Below are 18,414 nucleotides of genomic sequence, written 5' to 3'. Positions count from 1 at the left end.
CTGCTGGGATGAGCTGCCTAAGCTAGTCAATGGGAAATGCTGACCAGAGGAGTGTGTGCTGAGCCCTGCCCCTCTCTCTGAGATAGGAGCTTAAGGGCAACTCTGTGCAAGAGTTCTCCCGTCGGTGCAGTTAATCCACCCTCCCAAGAGGCGGCCGCTAAGTTACTGGGACAAGCTCTCCTGCCAACATAGCGCTGTCTACATGGGGGGTTAGGTCAGAATAACTATGGATTTTTCACACCCGAGCAATGTAGTTATACCAATATAGGTCTGTAGCATAGACCAGCCCTAAGTCTGGGTTGCTGGGAGGCGCCTCGCTCTGCTAGTGAGCTATGAACAAGAACCAGCCACCCAATGGCTGCTAGCTTAGGAGCCTAAGTCACTTCTTGCATGAATTAACTCTGCCTGCCTTGCTCCCCACAAAATGGTTTGAGGAGGAGGTGGTGGACCACCTTATAGCTTGTACCCAGTGGTTAGAGCACTCACCTGGGATGTGGGAGACCTGGGTTCAGTTCCTCCTTCTCTGCTACGGTGGGGGCTCCAGAAGGGTGTGCTAACCACCGGGCTATGGCATGTACTGATGTGGGGCTGTCTCAGTCTCTCCTGTTGAAGCTGTTCCACTGTGGATAACTACTGAACAAATCATTGGAGCAGGGCTTCTGGCCCTGGGGTCTTTCACCACGCAGGTGGATCCTCACAAACACCCTCTCACACTCTGCCCCAATGACTGTTCCACTGTGGATGAATTCTTAAATAGTCATTAAACCAGCAAGGGAGAGAATGACTCTAGCCTGATGGTCAAAGCACGCACCTAGGAGGTGGGAGATGGCCTCCCCCCCTTCAATTCTTTTCTCCCCCTCTGGAAAAAGGAAGAATTGAGCCTAGGCCTCCAGCATCCTAGGTGAGTGCTCTAGCCATTGGACTAATCATGATGAAGTGTACACTAATACCTCCTGGCCTCATCCAGCCAGATTTTGAATGGGCCCTGAGCTGGTAGGCATGCTCAGAGGCTGCCTGCTAGATCAAACACCGCATGTGACTTAGGCAGCTGAATGTCTATCTTCCCCTGGTTTGTGAATGGCTCTGGGGTTGGGTACAAGACAGGTGTCCGGACACCTAGAGTGGGGCAGCAGTGCATATGCTCCAGGGCCTAAAACTTAGGTTCCTAGGGAACTTTTACAGCAGAAAATTAGGAGCCAAATAAGTTTCGAAATGATCTACAGGGTTAGGCAGCAGCCAAGCAGCGGTTTTGTGTCGCAGTGGGGACTTAGGCACCTAACACTGGCATTTAGGCCCCTGAGTTGTTTTGTGGATTGTACCCAGAGTGCATACCTGCCATCCCAGTCCTCTCCATCGCTTCCCCCACCCTCCACATGACGGAGCATGACCCTTCACTGTAAGATGGCTGAGCCATCCCTGCATCATAAGGAATTCTTGGGGCAGAAAGCCACACATCTGTAATGATGTCCAAATTAGTTAATGAATCATCATTTTGAAAGGTTGTTCAATTAGTTAACATAACAATAGTTAACGTAATATTACTCTTGATGTAATGCAAAGCATTTTAAAATTATTGTATGGTGTAAACCATCTACAGTGATACAAAAACAGTAAAGGAAGCAAGCAAAATGTAGAGTTATTTGATTCTTTGATCAGTTTAGTAGTACTGTAGCTGTCAGTGCACAACCAAGTGGTTTTAAAGGTGACTTCTCCAAACAGCCTGATGTACATATGAATCCAATTTGCTGATGAGCATTAAATGTGTTATATTTAAAAACTTTGGTGTGTTTGAAGAACATAGAATCATAGAATATCAGGGTTGGAAGGGACCCCAGAAGGTCATCTAGTCCAACCCCCTGCTCGAAGCAGGACCAATTCCCAGTTAAATCATCCCAGCCAGGGCTTTGTCAAGCCTGACCTTAAAAACCTCTAAGGAAGGAGATTCTACCACCTCCCTAGGTAACGCATTCCAGTGTTTCACCACCCTCTTAGTGAAAAAGTTTTTCCCAATATCCAATCTAAACCTCCCCCATTGCAACTTGAGACCATTACTCCTCGTTCTGTCATCTGCTACCATTGAGAAGTCTAGAGCCATCCTCTTTGGAACCCCCTTTCAGGTAGTTGAAAGCAGCTATCAAATCCCCCCTCATTCTTCTCTTCTGCAGACTAAACAATCCCAGCTCCCTCAGCCTCTCCTCATAAGTCATGTGCTCTAGACCCCTAATCATTTTTGTTGCCCTTCGCTGGACTCTCTCCAATTTATCCACATCCTTCTTGTAGTATGGGGCCCAAAACTGGACACAGTACTCCAGATGAAGCCTCACCAGTGTCGAATAGAGGGGAACGATCACATCCCTCGATCTGCTGGCTATGCCCCTACTTATACATCCCAAAATGCCATTGGCCTTCTTGGCAACAAGGGCACACTGTTGACTCATATCCAGCTTCTCGTCCACTGTCACCCCTAGGTCCTTTTCCGCAGAGCTGCTGCCTAGCCATTCGGTCCCTAGTCTGTAGCGGTGCATTGGATTCTTCCATCCTAAGTGCAGGACCCTGCACTTATCCTTATTGAACCTCATCAGATTTCTTTTGGCCCAATCCTCCAATTTGTCTAGGTCCTTCTGTATCCTATCCCTCCCCTCCAGCGTATCTACCACTCCTCCCAGTTTAGTATCATCTGCAAATTTGCTGAGAGTGCAATCCACACATATCAAACTTGAAAGAGCTTTTACACAAATGAAGGGGCAATCTCTCCCTTTTAAATTGGGATTGAACATGTTAGTTAAAACTATAATTAGATGTCCTGAGAAAACATTTGAGATGGACAGAATGTAACAAACATTCCCAAGTGTTTATTTCCATATGTACCAAATTAAGTTTTGGAAAACAAATTAGTTTCACCATGCCACATCTGCATGTTCTGATTAAAAGATGATTTGTAGTGTAAGCCATTAATGTAGTATGATTTTAATTCAGCTTTTAAAAAAAATGTTTGAACCCCTTTGGCAGTTAGATATAACTTTTTATTTTGTTTAATTTGCAAGATTATTTGGTTGTAGTTTTATTGCCTGTCTAGTAAACTGGAAGTCACAGCAGTAGATATTTTACCATTTGTAAATTGAAAGATAACGTGGAAGATAATCTGTTGAAACAAAGAAAATCAGAGCTTGTGACATATTTTTTTGTGATAACCAAAAGAACCTGCACATAAAGAAATTGCTTCGGAATCATTTTTAAAAAATTGACCTCAGAAGTTTTTAAAATTTGTCAGCATTTTAAGTCTTACAATAATATAAATAATAATTAAAGTTAAGGCTGAACCAGAACGGTAGGCTTCAAACTTTGGAACACTGGAATCAGAATACTGGGCCCAAAGAGTCCCAAATTTTGATTCAGTTCAGATTCTGGTTTATAGCTGAATTTCACGCCTGAAGCCCAACTCTACTGTGGGTCAAACAAGAACACAGAGGCCAAAGAACTTTTGCTCTTGGGGGAAGTTTGGATCTGGATCTGAACTTCAGCCTCCAGCCCATGTTTGCTAATGATATCAAGAAGCGTAGATGTAATTGGCCAGCTTATCAGAGCCCTTACAGCTCCCACTGACGTCCCTTAGGAGCAGCAGGTGGTTAGGACAGCGACTTGTTCTTCTGAATCAACTGTTCATTCCACATTCATTTTGCTAAGAGAAGCATTTGATTGCTCCTGTCCATAGGTATGAAGTTTGCTCTAACACCGAGGGACCTTTCATCTTGAAAAGTGGCAGCAGCACAGGGAACAGAATCCAGAGCATCACTCAACACATGGCAATGATAGAGGGAAAGAATAAGGTATGGCTGGAGGAGTCAAACATATCACTACGATGCTAAGGCACTACCTGGGGATGTATTTTAAGAGATCATTGAACTAACACTGAATAACTGAATGCCATGGTATTGTAAATGTTTTAAATTTGAAGGACTGCGTACATGCATCTCTCTCTCTCTCTCTCTCTCTCTCTCTCTCTCAGACACACACAGAGTTTGGTTTTTATTTACAGATATAGGGCCTGATGCTGCAAAAAGGTACTTCCTTCTGTGCCTAGTCCTATGAAAGGCTTTGGGACTATGGATGAGAATAACTGTTGGTAGCCCTGGGCCTATAGGCTTTGTCAGAACTGAACATAAGCATGAAGGGGCAACTTATAATTACAACTCACAGTTCATTTTCTGGGTGAACATTTACATTTTCGCTTTGATGCTGTCTGGGAATGTGACGAAGACATGAAAGTGTCAAAAGACCAGTGAGAACACAGAGCACCAATGGGACCAATAACTTTACAAGCGTAATCTAAAGTTACACTTTGCTTAGGTTTGTACCAAAATTTCATGTGATATTTACTCCATTTCATGCCATTGTGCAATTTCTCTTCTTTTTGATAAGAGTATAGCACGCTCTGCTTTCATCACAGCTGGAATACTAATTTATAGGAATACTGCTGTAGACATTTTTAAAAGGTGTTGAAAAATTGGAGAGGATTCAGAGAAGAGCGACAAGAATGACTATGGGTCTGAAAAACTTGCCATACAGTGAGAGACTTAAAGGGTTAAATGTTTTTAAAGTATAGATGAGACATTTAGGATATGTCTTGAGCTGATGGTGGGATGGCTTTTTAATCTAGCAGTCAAAGGCACAGTATGATCCAATAGGTGAAAGTTGAAGCTAGACAAATTCAAATGGAAAGTAAGGCTCCAGTTTTTAAGATGGGGGTAATTAATCATTGGAACAGCTTACCAAGGGATGTGGTGAATTCTCCATCATTTGAAGTCTAAATAAAGACTGGATTTCTTTCTAAAAGATGTTCTAGTTCAGTCACAAGTTATTGAGCTACATGCAGGAATCACTCAGTGCGGTTCTGGGGCTTGTATTATGCAGGAGATGAGACCTGTGATCACAGTGGTTCCTTCTGTCCTTAAAATCTATTAACGTAGTTTGCCAGTAGAAAAGCTAAGCACTGTATCTGGTCTTACAGTCTAGTTTGACTTGTGGCAATAATGGCAGATAGTATTACAAAGAAGTAAAATCTTATCCTAGTGCAGTGGTTCTCAACTGTGGTCCACCGCTTGTTCAGGGAAAGCCCCTGGCGGGCCGGGCCGGTTTGTTTACCTGCCACATCCGCAGGTTCGGCCGATCGTGGCTCCCACTGGCCGCAGTTTGCCGCTCCAGGCTAATGGGGGCTGCGGGAAGCGGCGCGGGCCGAGGGATGTGCTGGCTGCCCTTCCCGCAGCCCCCATTGGCCTGGAGCGGCAAACCGCGGCCAGTGGGAGCTGTGATTGGCCGAACCTGTGGACGCGGCAGGTAAACAAACCGGCCTGGCCAGCCAGGGGCTTTCCCTGAACAAGCGGTGAACCACAGTTGAGAACCACTGTCCTAGTGCCTTTAATTCCCAATATTTGTGAAGGGCTTCATAAAACTTCAGGTGACATACACAGGGGCCCTCATTCTCAGTTACACTAAGGCTACGTCTACACTGTGTTGTAAATCCCACAGTGGCGAGTCTCAGAGTCCGGGTCTATGGATTCAGGCTCATACTACCACACTAAAATCAGCAGCATACGTGTTGTGCCACCACCCACTCTGAGCTTCAGAGCCTGAGCTCCAGCTTGAGTCCAAACGCCTACACAGCTGTTTATAGCACCATAGCATGAGCCCATGTCTGTAGACCTGGGCTCTGAGACTTGCTGCCACAGGTTATAAAATGCAGTGTAGACATACCCTTAGTTCCCTTTACTCTGCTGTGGCTGTGTAAAAGGGCCTTACAGTGCGTGAATTACAGCTACACCCACTTTAAGACCCCTGTCCACTGTCAGAACAATATAAATGGGGATTAGTATAACTGAGAATCAGGCCTGGGAATCGTGACTTCCACCACTACTGTATTATTTATATGTTCCCAAAGGTGTTCGTGGCACTGTACATATAAGAATGGTTACTGGCCCTGAGGGACTTTTAGTCCAATTCAGCCAGGGACTGTGCAAATGATTAAGGATCGAGGCAAAGATGGGAGAGGCTAGAATTGGAAGATTACATGAAAAACATGGTTTAAGGAGGGTTTTGAAAGAGGAAAAGGAAGTCATTTGGGGCACAGGAAGAGGGAAGCTGTTCCACGTGGGGATACGATGAACAAAAGACAGTGAGAACCCAATTATGTTCCAGCAGGCATCTAGCCATACTGAAAGTGGTCCTACCTGGCCACCACACATTGAATCAGCTGTGCAATAGCCAGACCTAATCTGTTTGTGTGTTGTGCTTTTCAGAGACAGTGGAAGGGGAGGGGCTTAAATGTCAGGCCAACTTCCAGCCCACGGCAAATAAGTTCCTCCCTGGAGGAAGATGCTAATAATGGATCCTCGCTGCGGGATTGCAGAGTTTGTTTGAAGTCTTTGGCAATCAGCCATTTTTTGAAGCATGCCCAGAAGTGCATCTGAAATGATGGTTCCTGTGTGTGTGTATTATTGAAAGTTTTACAATGAAACACAGTTGTTCTCCTTATCTATCCAACGTGCTGTTAATCCCAGAATGGACTGTGTGGGGTTGCTTTGTGGCCACGTGTCTGCACTAAAAGAATAGCATTTAGAAGTCACCAGAGTTATCAGTTACTGCCAAACTTTTTCACGCATTTTAGCTATCATGCTGATAGCAAAAAGGGAGCTGATAAGGAGGCTTCTGTAATTTTTATGAGCCATCTGAAGCACAAATAATCTTTTCTTGAAATGTGGTGGTTAGCTCCAGCTAGGTCAGGTTAAGTTCTCCTTGCCTCTGAAGAGTTGCTTTTCCCAGGTCTTCGGGCCCTGTTTGGCTGAGGACAGATAGCTCTTCTAAATGTGCTTTCTGGCCCTTGGCATAGTTTCTTGCCAAGTCTTACGTTGCCTGATTTCTACATACGTGGCTGACATAGAGTAGTCAGACATTTTTATTGCCAGGAGAGATTGTGGCTTTGCTGTCTTTGCAGTCAACTTGTGTAGGATTAGAATCACTGACATATCTAGTTAAAAAATTCATTCATTGTGTTCCAAAGCAAAGTCAAAGTGAAGACAGTTGAGACAAAAGCTTCCTGATTGGGAGGAATGTTGAGCCCATTCACAGAACTAAGCAGACTGGATCTGACATTTCATCACGATGTCAGCTGTTACTTTAAAAAAAACTCTCAGAGAACTTCTGAATACCTTCTGTATTGATACATCCATGTTCCTACTATTCCTATTTCCAAGCATAAAAGGCATGAAGCTCAGTGTGAGAAGTAGACAAAGGCAGCACTTAAAGGACAGGGTGGAAAGTTGGATGGGATGGAGCAAGGAGGAAAGAGCTGAGTGAGCTGGGATGGAGCTGGGCACCTGAGAACAAGGATCTTAAAACTGATGTGAAATGACAAAGGAAACTAGTGAAGGGACTGAGGGATGGAACAACAAACATGATTAGAGCAACTTGAAAGAATAGTTATTTTGGATAGAGGGAGAGAGGAAAACTGAGACAGGGGAGGCCAAAGACGGTTACAGTAATTAAGGCAAGAGATGAACAAGGCATGTTCAAAGGTTTATTTTTGGTAATCAAGGTAAGTCTTTGGGTCTTGCCTAAGGAAGAGTTGCCAATTCTGTCCACGTTGTGTGTAAATAGAGCATTAGAGCCATATCAGGTCATGGTTCTCATTGGTTTGGCTTTTTGTTTCAGTGAGTTGGTTTGTTGTCTGTATGGAAATATAAATGCAACCTCTAGTTTATTATTAAGTTTAGCGCTCCCCCCCCCCCCCGTTTGCATGGGTAAAAGAACACAGGAAGGGTGTGCGACATTATTCATTTAGTGACACAGAAAAACCATGGTTATGACAGTGTTTTAGTAACATTTCCGCTGAAACCTCTCTAAACAGACATTGAGAAACTTGAGTGGTATAATGGAATAAGTCAATGATGTAAGCAATAATACTTAATCATCAAATAACTGTTCAAGTGATTCAGTTCCCACACCCAAAGTTTTCATTCTCACATTGGACTTTCTCATTGATTTTCTACAGTGTAATAACTCACATTATTTTTAGATTCTTCATATAAACTGATCCATTCAGTTCTTAAGAAACATCAGTTATGAGTGCTCCCAGCTAAAATTAGGGCTATATTTCATGCAATGCTAATACTGGCAGTTATCCTTAACTGGAGCAACAACTCATTGCAAATGCAATATGTGGGTGACCTGCAATAAAAATAAAGTAAGAAATGATGCATTAATCTATCCCTGCGTGTGTGTGTGTTGCCTGACACTTCCCATTATAAGACCCTGTTTTCAGTTGCATATAACTGCCAAACTTCAACTGTTTGGCCTGAAATTTTTCATGCCACGTGTTTGCCACAGGATGAATTTGTTTTTGAACATTTCAGACAAAACAGTTCAGCTGTTTCCAAGAATGAGGCTTGGGGAAATAACTTGTTTTGCCCATGTTAAAAAATCCTGGCAACCTTTTCTTTCAAAAGCTCTGACTCCCTCATGCTTTGAGGCAGGGACCTGAAATATGGCAGAGATGAGGGCTTTCTTGTGAGGGCTGTGCCTTTTGGTGTTCCCATGATAATGTGGAGGAGAAAGCTGCCTGATTCAAATGGAGAGGAGACAAGGTACTGGGGGTGAGGGCAGAAACTGGAGTTGAAGGCTGGCAGGCCTTCATTCATCTGCTGTCAGGGAAGAGGGAAACTGGGACTGAAAGTCTGGCAGGGCAAGGAGATTGGGACTGTGAACTGGAGAAGAAACTAAGACTGAGAACCAGCGGGGTGTGGGGAAGGAGGTGAGGAAGGAGGAGAGACATATTTGACAGAGAGCCAGGGTGTGTGGGAAGAACTAGGACTGGCTGGGCAAAGAGACTGGGACAAGGTCCTGGGTGGTTGGGGAGAGGAACTCTGAGATTGGACAAGGATCTCAGGAAGGAAAATTTGGACTGAGAGCCAGTGGGGATGGCGAATGTGGGGAGGGATAGCTCAGTGGTTTGAGCATTGGCCTGCTAAACCCAGGGTTCTGAGTTCAATCCTTGAGGGGGCCATTTGGGATCTGGGGCAAAAATTGGGGATTGGTCCTGCTTTGAGCAGGGGGTTGGACTAGATGACCTCCTGAGGTCCCTTCCAACCCTGGTATTCTATGATTCTATGGGCAGGGGGGGAGCATGTATGGAGGCCAGAGGGAGGAGAAAGACCAACTGGATGAAGAATTGGTAGTGGGGGAACGTATACTGTCTGGGCAAGGAGACTGGGGTGTAGGGGGAACTGGGAAAGGCTGGGCAAGGAGACTGGGAATGGAGAGTCTGGAGTAGCGAGACTAGGACTTGCTAGGCAAGGAGACTGGAATAAGAAGTCTGAGGAGTGGAGACTGGGACTATGTAGGCAAGGAAAATGGGATTGGGACAAAGAGCAAGAGTTGGGAAAGAAACAGGGCAGGGACAGGTTGGAGCAAAAGAGTCTGTTTCCACTATAGCATGCTCCCCTCCAGAGACTGGAATGGAACAAAAGATCCCCAAGTCTCTCCATTCATCTGCTGTCAGCAAATAGCTGTGAAGCCTTCTGAGAAAGAGTGTGTCTCATCTCCTCTAATGCTGGTCCACTGGTCCACATAGAGGATTACAACCTACTACCGCTGTGAGCTACTCTCTTAGCTCAAGTGTCAGATGGCTGTGCTATGGCTGAAAGCTCCAACCCTGCTGATGAAACCATGAGGCTGTCAATATGATGCCACAAGACAGAACTACTGTTTTTTCAGTTTGTTTTTCTAAAAACTAGGAATTACACACACACACACACACACACAAACTAAGTTAAAAGGACACTAAGAGCACTTAGAAGTTAGGAAATGCCAGAGTTCAGGCTATTTGTGCAACCTTAATTCAGCCCCCTTGTGTGTATTGTGCATTATGATACAGTCTTCAATTACATGATCACATACTAGTTTTTCCGACAGGACTCCTGCCTCATGGGGTGGGATGAGGATGACTCAGGAATTTGTAGTGAAGGAGACTCTTGTTTGTAAGACCCCTCCTTCATTTGCTGCAGAAGTTGGAAGGTCTGTCGGGAATGAGGCAGAGGGTTTCAGAAAGAGAAGGGATGGTCTCATGGTGAAGGCAGTTGAACGATGCCTGAGAGAAATGGATTCTGTCCTTTCCTCTACCACAAAATTTCTATGTGATGCTAGTCAAGTCACTTAAACTAAACTTTTCCCAGGTGACCACTAATTGTGTGTTCCTCATTTTCTGGGTGCCTAATGAGATCCTGCTATATGATCTGCAGAAGTGCTGAGTGCTTGCAGCTGTGATGAAGTCAACACGAGCTGTATTTTGGACATAGACAGTGCTATGTAATGCTAAGTACTCTGATAAATCAGCTCCTCAACATCTCAAATTGGGCACCCAACATTACTGGCTACTTTAAACCTTAAACTCTCACTGCCTCAGTTCCCCATGTGTGAAGTGGGGATAATACCACCGCCTTATCCAGGGGACTTGTGAAAATTAATTCAAGTTTGTGAAGCACTCAAATATTATAGTGATGCGTGCCAGAGAAAAGCCCATGAGGAAATGAGTGATTCTGTCTTTGGACTAGGATTGAATAATGAGCAGTAAATAAGGCATGGGGGCCACAAATTGAACAATGAGGAGAAAACAAACTATTGAATAACTGCTCATTAAATGAGCATTGTGCACTGAACGACGCAGGGCTCCTGTGGAAAAAATAGTATGTAATCATGTAATTAAAAGCTAAATCACAGTGCATATGTACAAGAGGGCCAAATTAAGGTTACACAGGAAACCTTAATTCTGGCATTTACTAACTTTGGAGTATTTGGCTATGCAATATATGATATATATGATTTAGCGAGAATTAATACATGACCGTGTAGTGTGGTATGGTATGAAGGTTTTATTTATTTATCTATCCATCCAGCTACTTACATGGCCCTTATCACCTTCGTATCTGTGCACCTTATTGGCATACGTTTTGGATGGACGCATCATTTATGAGTGGCAAAGCCACTTGACTTCAGGATTTAGGATAAAATGCAAACTAAACACCCAAACGTAAAGGTTTTCCAAACCTAAAACTACTCTTGTTTTTGTCCCTCTTTAGTTTGATTGATGATACCATCTTTGGTCACAGATGTGTAGGTGCCATTACAGTTTGTGATGCTGCAGTGTAAAATACAAACACGTGCAGGACAGTAGTTTAATAAAAATGTGTTAAACACTTATGTACATTAGATAAATAATACATCGATTTGGAGAGTGTAATTAGGCTAATATTTTGAGAAGGTAGGGATGGATCCTGTGTGTTACGAGTTGTGGAGCCATAAATGTGTCTATATAAAGTCAATCCTAACAAATGAAAGTATTTCTGATAGTTCACCCTCTATTTTGTTTCTTCTGGTTCACACCTAGCAAAGCAGTGGAGAATATGGGCAGTTTTAACCATGTGGCAGTCGTACTGATTTCAGTAAGACTGCTTCTATGCTCATAAGTTACTCATATGCTTAAGCTCTTCGGAGGATCTGGGCCATGGGTTGTACTATTTACTTTAAGAGCATTACTGCAGGATTTTAGTTTGCCTTATTTTCAATGTACCACACATAATTTTTCTCTGGGGTGTCCATCCTCCTCAGTGCTACTAGAATTTGTTATCACTTTTAAAAGAATCACTTCAGAGGGGCATCCTGGGCAGGGCCTAGAGTTTGACACATTTAAAAAAGCATGACTTGGCACATGCAGTTGCAGAGCTCTATCTGCCATCGGCTCCTTGACATCCCCTCCCTCCAGGTGCCACAGAGGCAGTGAGTCAAATGTTAGTGTATTAACCATATGGCATTGAATAAGAAGGCCTGATGGGCGCATCCAGGAATACTTCATTGCTTGTACTACAGCTTCTTTAGAATCATGCAGGGCCAGTTCTACGGGTGGGCAAATAGGGCGGTTGTTTTGGGGCACCTTCTTTCAGGAGGCACTGTCTCACCACTCGGGGGGTGGGGGCGGGGCGCTGCAAATGTTTTCTGCTCTGGCCAGCAAAATGGTTAGGGCTGCTCCTGCCGCTGCTCTTTCAAGGGGATACTGTGTTCTGCTTGTAGTACTGCTGAAGATACAGCTCTGCTCTATGAGCAACAAAGTCACCTGCCTTGACAGCACGAACTTAGGACACAAAGGTTCCCCATAACTTTTGTCCACGTCTGGTTATTCAATTCGGAGATATTTCAGCAGGTGTTTCTGATATTGAAAACAATGTTTGTTCTGAAGGTGAAGCATGTTGTCCAGGTGTTTGACACAGATACCTCCTGCCAACGGGTGAAGCCTATTAAGTATGTAACATCACTGGCACAATTAAAACAACGCAGTGATGTGCTCCAGTATTTCAACAAGGGTCTCCCACAATAAGGTCTCCCCCTCAGCGGAGGTGCATGTAAAGACCTTTTAGGAGGGAGGGAGGTATCTTCCCCAGGAAAATTGTCAAAATTGCCTGCCATTTCCCTCTGGCTTCTCTGCCACCCATCTCAACAACAAGAGTCCTTTGTACAGGCTCTTACGCGAAATGAGACTTTAATGTAGAAACCGCCAGCATGAGGGGAGGAATCAACCTGTGCTTCCTCCTGCCTACAAAGATTTTGTCACCTCTCTTAATCAGTGCGCCTGCCCTCCTGATCCTCTTCCCCATCAGCCTCAGATATGGCCGCCCACCATTTCCGCCTTCTCCTTGCTTTCAGGATCTCCACTTCTCTCAGCTGCTAGTGATGGCAGCAGCAATAGGAGAATAATCTCCCCAGCCTCTGACTTGGCAATGTGCCTTGTTTCTTAGAACTTAATACTTCAGCTGGCCTGGGTTGGTTTGATACAAGATAAACGTTGGTGGAAGCTAGCAGATACCAGCCTTTACCCTGTCATAGCTAGCTGTGGCATCTGACAGCTGTGTGTTGTCCTCTTGTGCAGACAGCACTGCTCCGGCCAATTTCTAAACCTCTTCACGTTGCAGAGAATGTCAGATGCTGAAGGAGTTAGATGACATGAGGTCAATATCAAATATTCTCTTTACGCAACACTATGAAGAAAACACAAAGCTCAGATAGGTCCCCAGTAAGGCTATTTACTCAGTATACACAAACCAAGACTAGCTACGTACACACTGCTTTTTGAGAGTTTTCAGACAGCTTTCACAACACAGAGCACAGTGTGCACCATTAGAAGACTCACAGACAATATATTAAAGGGATACCATCTTATTCCTATACACTACAAGTACCTAAGGCAATAACTGAGGTAATACTATATACATATCTAAAGGAGTGCACAGGCCTCTGTCCGGGTATAATTAATATATCTAAGTCTGATGGAGTAAGAAAACTTATGCTTTAGAGGAAATTTCCCTTTTAAAAATGAGACCTGATTGTGTCAGACAAAGTATTGGATGATAAAATTAATTCCCACAAACTGGGGGAATTGCAGAAGGCGTATTTACCATATAGGCCTCAGGCTCAGGAATAATACACTATGGGCTTCAGTCTAATAAAATAAATATCAGATACCAGTAGAGTCAGAGACCAAGGCCTGCTTCTCCCCTGCCAGGTACTTTGTGTAGTTGTTTACATCTATGCAAAACGGGTGTGAAATAATATCAAGTGATACAGCCTCGGTGAGCCCACTGCTGGAATTCTGCTCCCAGCTCTAATGTCTACACCTTTAAAAATTAGAGAGGGTTCAAAGGAGAGCCACAAAAAGAATTCAAGGGCTGGAAAACATACACTATCATGAGAGACTTAAAGAGCTCAGCTGATTTAACTTCTCTAAAGGAAATGTAAGAGGCAACTTGATCTGTAAGTATCTATGCAGAGAGACGATATCTGATATTATTGGGCTCTTTCATCTAGCAGGAAAATGGCTGAAAGGCCAAGTTAGAAATAATATAATTGGAAATAAGATGTAACTTTTTAACGGTGAAGGCAATTGACCGTTGGAACAACTTACCCAGGGAAGAGGTACATTTGCCACCACTTCTAGTCTTTACATCAAGATTGGATGTCTTTTTAAAACAGATGATCTAGTTCAGCCACAAGTTATTGAGCCTGAAAGTGTTGGCTTGTGTAGCAGGGAAAATAATTCCCCCCCGCTGCAGGAATCACTGGGTGAAATTAGAAGGCCTGTGCTATCCCAGAGGATGGACTAGAGGATCATAGATGCCCCACCTGGCCTCAGTTATCTGTAACTCTATAATTTGCTAGTGCAGAGTGTGAATTTATATTCATGTCACAGACACGTAACCTGGCTAGAGTTTCCCCTGGCTGGACACTCACCAGACTCAGGTTTCAGAGTAGCAGCCGTGTTAGTCTGTATCCACAAAAAGAAAAGGAGGACTTGTGGCACCTTAGAGACTAACAAATTTATTTGAGCATAAGCTTTCGTGAGCTACAGCTCACTCAGTGCTTAATTTGTACTGAAAGAGGTACCGGGCTCAAACAATTTTTTTACATTCATAACTGATTTAGCAAGCCCAGAGGTGCCGGGACTATGAACTGCCAAGCCCTGGCACAAACTAAGCACTGAACAGACTGTTGTGTTTGGGGCCCACTTCAGTGGGCCCCGTGTGCTTTAAGCCTCTTGAGAGTGAGCAAAGTCCAGACACTGCTCCTGGCTGTGGTCTCTGGGCACACACTTGGAATCAGATCCTCTGTCTAGCTCCCCTTCTGAGAGCTGAGCTCAGTGAGCCAATTGCCCAGCTCCTGGGAACAGTCCTGACCCCTCAGACTCCCCCATAGCTTAAACACACCCAGAACTCCACCTTGTGGGTGCTCTGGGTTTACAGCTTCACTCTTCAGGAGCACATGAGAGTGCAAGCCAACAGAGACACACAGTCAGACTTCCAAACATGATTACTCTGACTTAGCATGAAAGATACACAGATCTAGGCAAAATAACAAACACATCTGTATGCATTATCCTACCTCAGTTTCCTCTCTTCTCTAGAGAGTTCTTTGGTCTTGGGGAGAGTCCTCTGTGATGTTCAGGAGCCTTCTCCTGCAGCTCATGGCTTCTCCTCAAAATCAAGTAGTTCATCACTCTCTACATAACTTAGCTGCCTCTGACCTTGACTGGTCCCACAGTTAAACAGGACCTCTCTGCCTGTCCCCCCACCCCGCCAAGCATGCTTTTCTCTCCTGCCCAAAGCTTCCTATGTGTCTCTGAGTCCCTTGAGTTTTTATGGCCCCCTACGAACACCTGGGTTTTTTTGTTCTGTTGCTGGGGTTTTCCGCTTCCCCGCCCTGCAGACAGGTTGGAAGAGCTAGCTTCTCTCAGTTTCAGCCAACCCACTCTCCCAAAGTGTTTTCACCTGAATACAGCTATGAAAGTTTAATGACTGATAATTGTCCCTGGTCTGTCAGACATGCTACAGGCCCTGTCAGCAAATGCTGGATTCCCCAGTCACAGGGACATTCCCTGCTACAACAGTTTCATAATAACCACTTCATAACATCAACCAGAATTCATAAGCTGAACAAACAGACCCCCAAATCATCACGGTTCATAAACATTGTTTTTAGCATGTTTGACCAGCACTTAGTGAGGAGATGTAGAAGGTCACTATGCCTCAGTAAGGAGCAATGTTGTTGATCTTGACTCATGACTCTAGTTACAGACAGAATGAACAGAAGAAAATATTAACTGCACTACAATCATTTTTGAAGGCTTCTGAAAATAGCTTAAAAAACTCAAACATGTCAATCGACATAGACGTATCTTTTCTCATTGCTGCCTATCACACAACTCTACCAATAACGCCAGCTCAACATGCCTTTATCTGCTTTCCTTAGACCCATCGCCATGCTCTTATCCATGCCATTCCCTTCGAGGTGGCATGAAAAAATGAATGCCCTTCCTGAACCACTTTGCAGTCCCATTGCTCTGTCTGCATTCAAATTTCTTCTCAAAACCTACTTCTACCATGATGCCTGTGCAAAATAAATTAAGAATGGTTGGGTTGACGGACAACTGTGGAGCTAAACTGAATTATCAGGATGTGATCAGCCACGACCATTGTACCTATTTTCCCTACCCATTGTCTGTTTATCCTTTTAGACTTTGAGCCTTCTTACATATATATATATATACACACATACACACAGCACCATGCCCACACTCTTTTTGGATAGCACCATGTTTCATATTAATAATAATAAATAACAGAAATTAAAACTACCACCAAGCATTATTTGGGGAATCCCCCTCCCCAAAATCTCTATCTTAGGTACTTCTAGAGCCCCCACTAACATGGTATCTTAACATCTCTCAATCTGTAATGTGTTTATCCTCACAATACCCCTGTGAGGCAGGGAAGTACTGTTAGCCCTGTTTTACAGTTGGGGAACTGAAACCCAGAGGCTAAAAGACTTGCCCCAGGTCATACAGAAGGTCTGTGGTGGAACAGAGACTTGAATCCAGGTCTCCCATGGGCTAGATCAGTTCCCTAAGCACTAGACCATCCATCCACCACTATGCATGGCATTCCCTCGTGTAGGCATCAGTGTAACGTTTTTCTCTGAAGCAATGTTAGATGTTACTGTGCCATGCCCTTCAGCTATCTGCTCGTACAAATTATATCACCTCAGGAAAGCATTCAGTGTGCTAGGCCTTCTAAGATGGTGTGATAAGAATAGCGGAATAGAGGCATAGATCATCAAAGCAGAGTTTTGACTGCTACTATATTAACTGTATTAAAACTGAAATCCAAAAGGAAAAAAATGTGAAAAAGGAAGAGGTGAGTAATGTCTGTCCAGCCCCTGCCCTCATTCTCGTAGCAGTTACAAGAAACAATGAAAGATGCCACAAACTCATCTGTTATGAAATGGAGCTTTATTTTCCCAGTATTACCCAAACAAATAAGGCGTTCCTCACCTACTCCCTTTGTTGACTGACTGACCCACAGGCAGCCTCCTAGGATAGAGCATGCTATGCCACACCTCATGTTTTATAACCTGTTGTTATTACATCAGCAGCATGAGATAAATCACCCTGAAAGGCACATGCAAAGATTTGGGTTGTAGTGATTCTGATAATGGACCGGTCTCCTGGGCAGCTAGTTTCCTGTTATTTTTCCATCATTACCAGAGCCTGACATGGTGACACCTCCTACTAATCACCACTGAATGAATGGAGCAACTGAATCATATTAATGTCAATAGGAACTTTTTAAAAAAGGGTTCAAACAACTTCTTAATCTAACATGAGCTAAAACTATTCTTGCTTTCACAGACTGCTAGCATTCTGGCTGTAGCCGAAGCCAAATCTTCCGGAATCTACAGCTGCGTGGCTTCCAATAAAGTAGGAAATGTTGAAAGAAACATTAGCTTTTATGTAACAGGTAAGGTACAATCCGTTCAGTAACTAAACACCCACCCTGGTCAGAATGTTGCATTTGTTAGGATGTCATGTGATTTACACTTCCCCTAGGTGTGATACTTACTGGAGGCAGATGTTAACTAATGTAATATTTTTCACTGCTTCTGTGGTGGGTTTTGACAGGACTGCTAAGACTTGGCTGCTAAAAATGGGATTAGCAGTACAGGGTGATGAATAACCATGATCCATTATCAGCTTTCTAATGAAGATGCAAATTGCTCATGAAAATAATGGTCTCTTGCTATGACTTTTTTCTAGTGCAGTCGGCACATGTGTAATGTTACTTTATAATTTGTGAAACCCCTCTCAGGCAGCATCAGGTGTGCTCACACTATATATCAGCTTCTGCCAACTATGGCCCTGAGCGTGCAACAGGTACCCTGAAAGCAGAATGCTGTGCCTGCCCGCCGCCCCATTGAAGTCAATGCAATTCAGCACAGGCATAGGGATCTGCCTACCTCAGGAACACATTGCAGGACCAGGGCCGGTGGATCACAATTGACCATCTTTTTGCAGGTGTATCTCCCATTGACACCAATGAGTATTTTGTACACAGATGATAGGACCTAATGCATTCTACTATCCCCTTCTGAGGAAGATACCATTGTATAATATAGGCCCATATCCAGCAAAGACTTAAATATGTGTTTAACTATGTATGTGAGTAATTCTAGTGACATGGCATAAAGTCAAGCATGTGCATAAGTCTTTGCAGGAACAGGACTTTAAGGAGTAAATGCTGTGACTTCAAGAGCTAAGGAAATAAATGGGAATTCACTAATAGCCAGTACACAATTTATCAACCATCACGTAGCAAGGTCACGTTGCAAAAGAGCCACCTTCTGGTTGAAGGTTTTGTGTTGGCTGTGGCACGATGCATTTACTAAGTGTGGACTCACGGGATGCGAGGCTTACATTAATGGTCCTGTATAGTCTTGGAAAAGATCCTGGTGAAAGAAAATGAGACTTAATCATTTAATAGCAGATAT

The 18,414-nt window shown here is 43.8% G+C and overlaps 1 protein-coding gene across 3 annotated transcripts in view; it reads left to right on the top strand.

The window, feature by feature from the left end:
* FLT1 (fms related receptor tyrosine kinase 1) overlaps positions 1-18,414 on the top strand; it is a 138,737-nt gene that overhangs the window by 66,965 nt on the left and 53,358 nt on the right. For all 3 annotated transcript variants that reach the window (XM_074958971.1, XM_074958962.1, XM_074958980.1), the window contains 2 exons: positions 3,713-3,827; positions 17,279-17,387. In XM_074958971.1, the coding sequence (XP_074815072.1) occupies positions 3,713-3,827; positions 17,279-17,387 (224 nt within the window). The remainder of the gene's footprint in view (positions 1-3,712; positions 3,828-17,278; positions 17,388-18,414) is intronic.

Source organism: Natator depressus, chromosome 1 (genome assembly GCF_965152275.1).
Source record: "Natator depressus isolate rNatDep1 chromosome 1, rNatDep2.hap1, whole genome shotgun sequence".
Classification (NCBI taxonomy): Eukaryota; Metazoa; Chordata; order Testudines; family Cheloniidae; genus Natator; species Natator depressus.
Note: the sequence above shows the minus strand (reverse complement) of the source record. Positions and strands in the feature narration are given on the sequence as shown.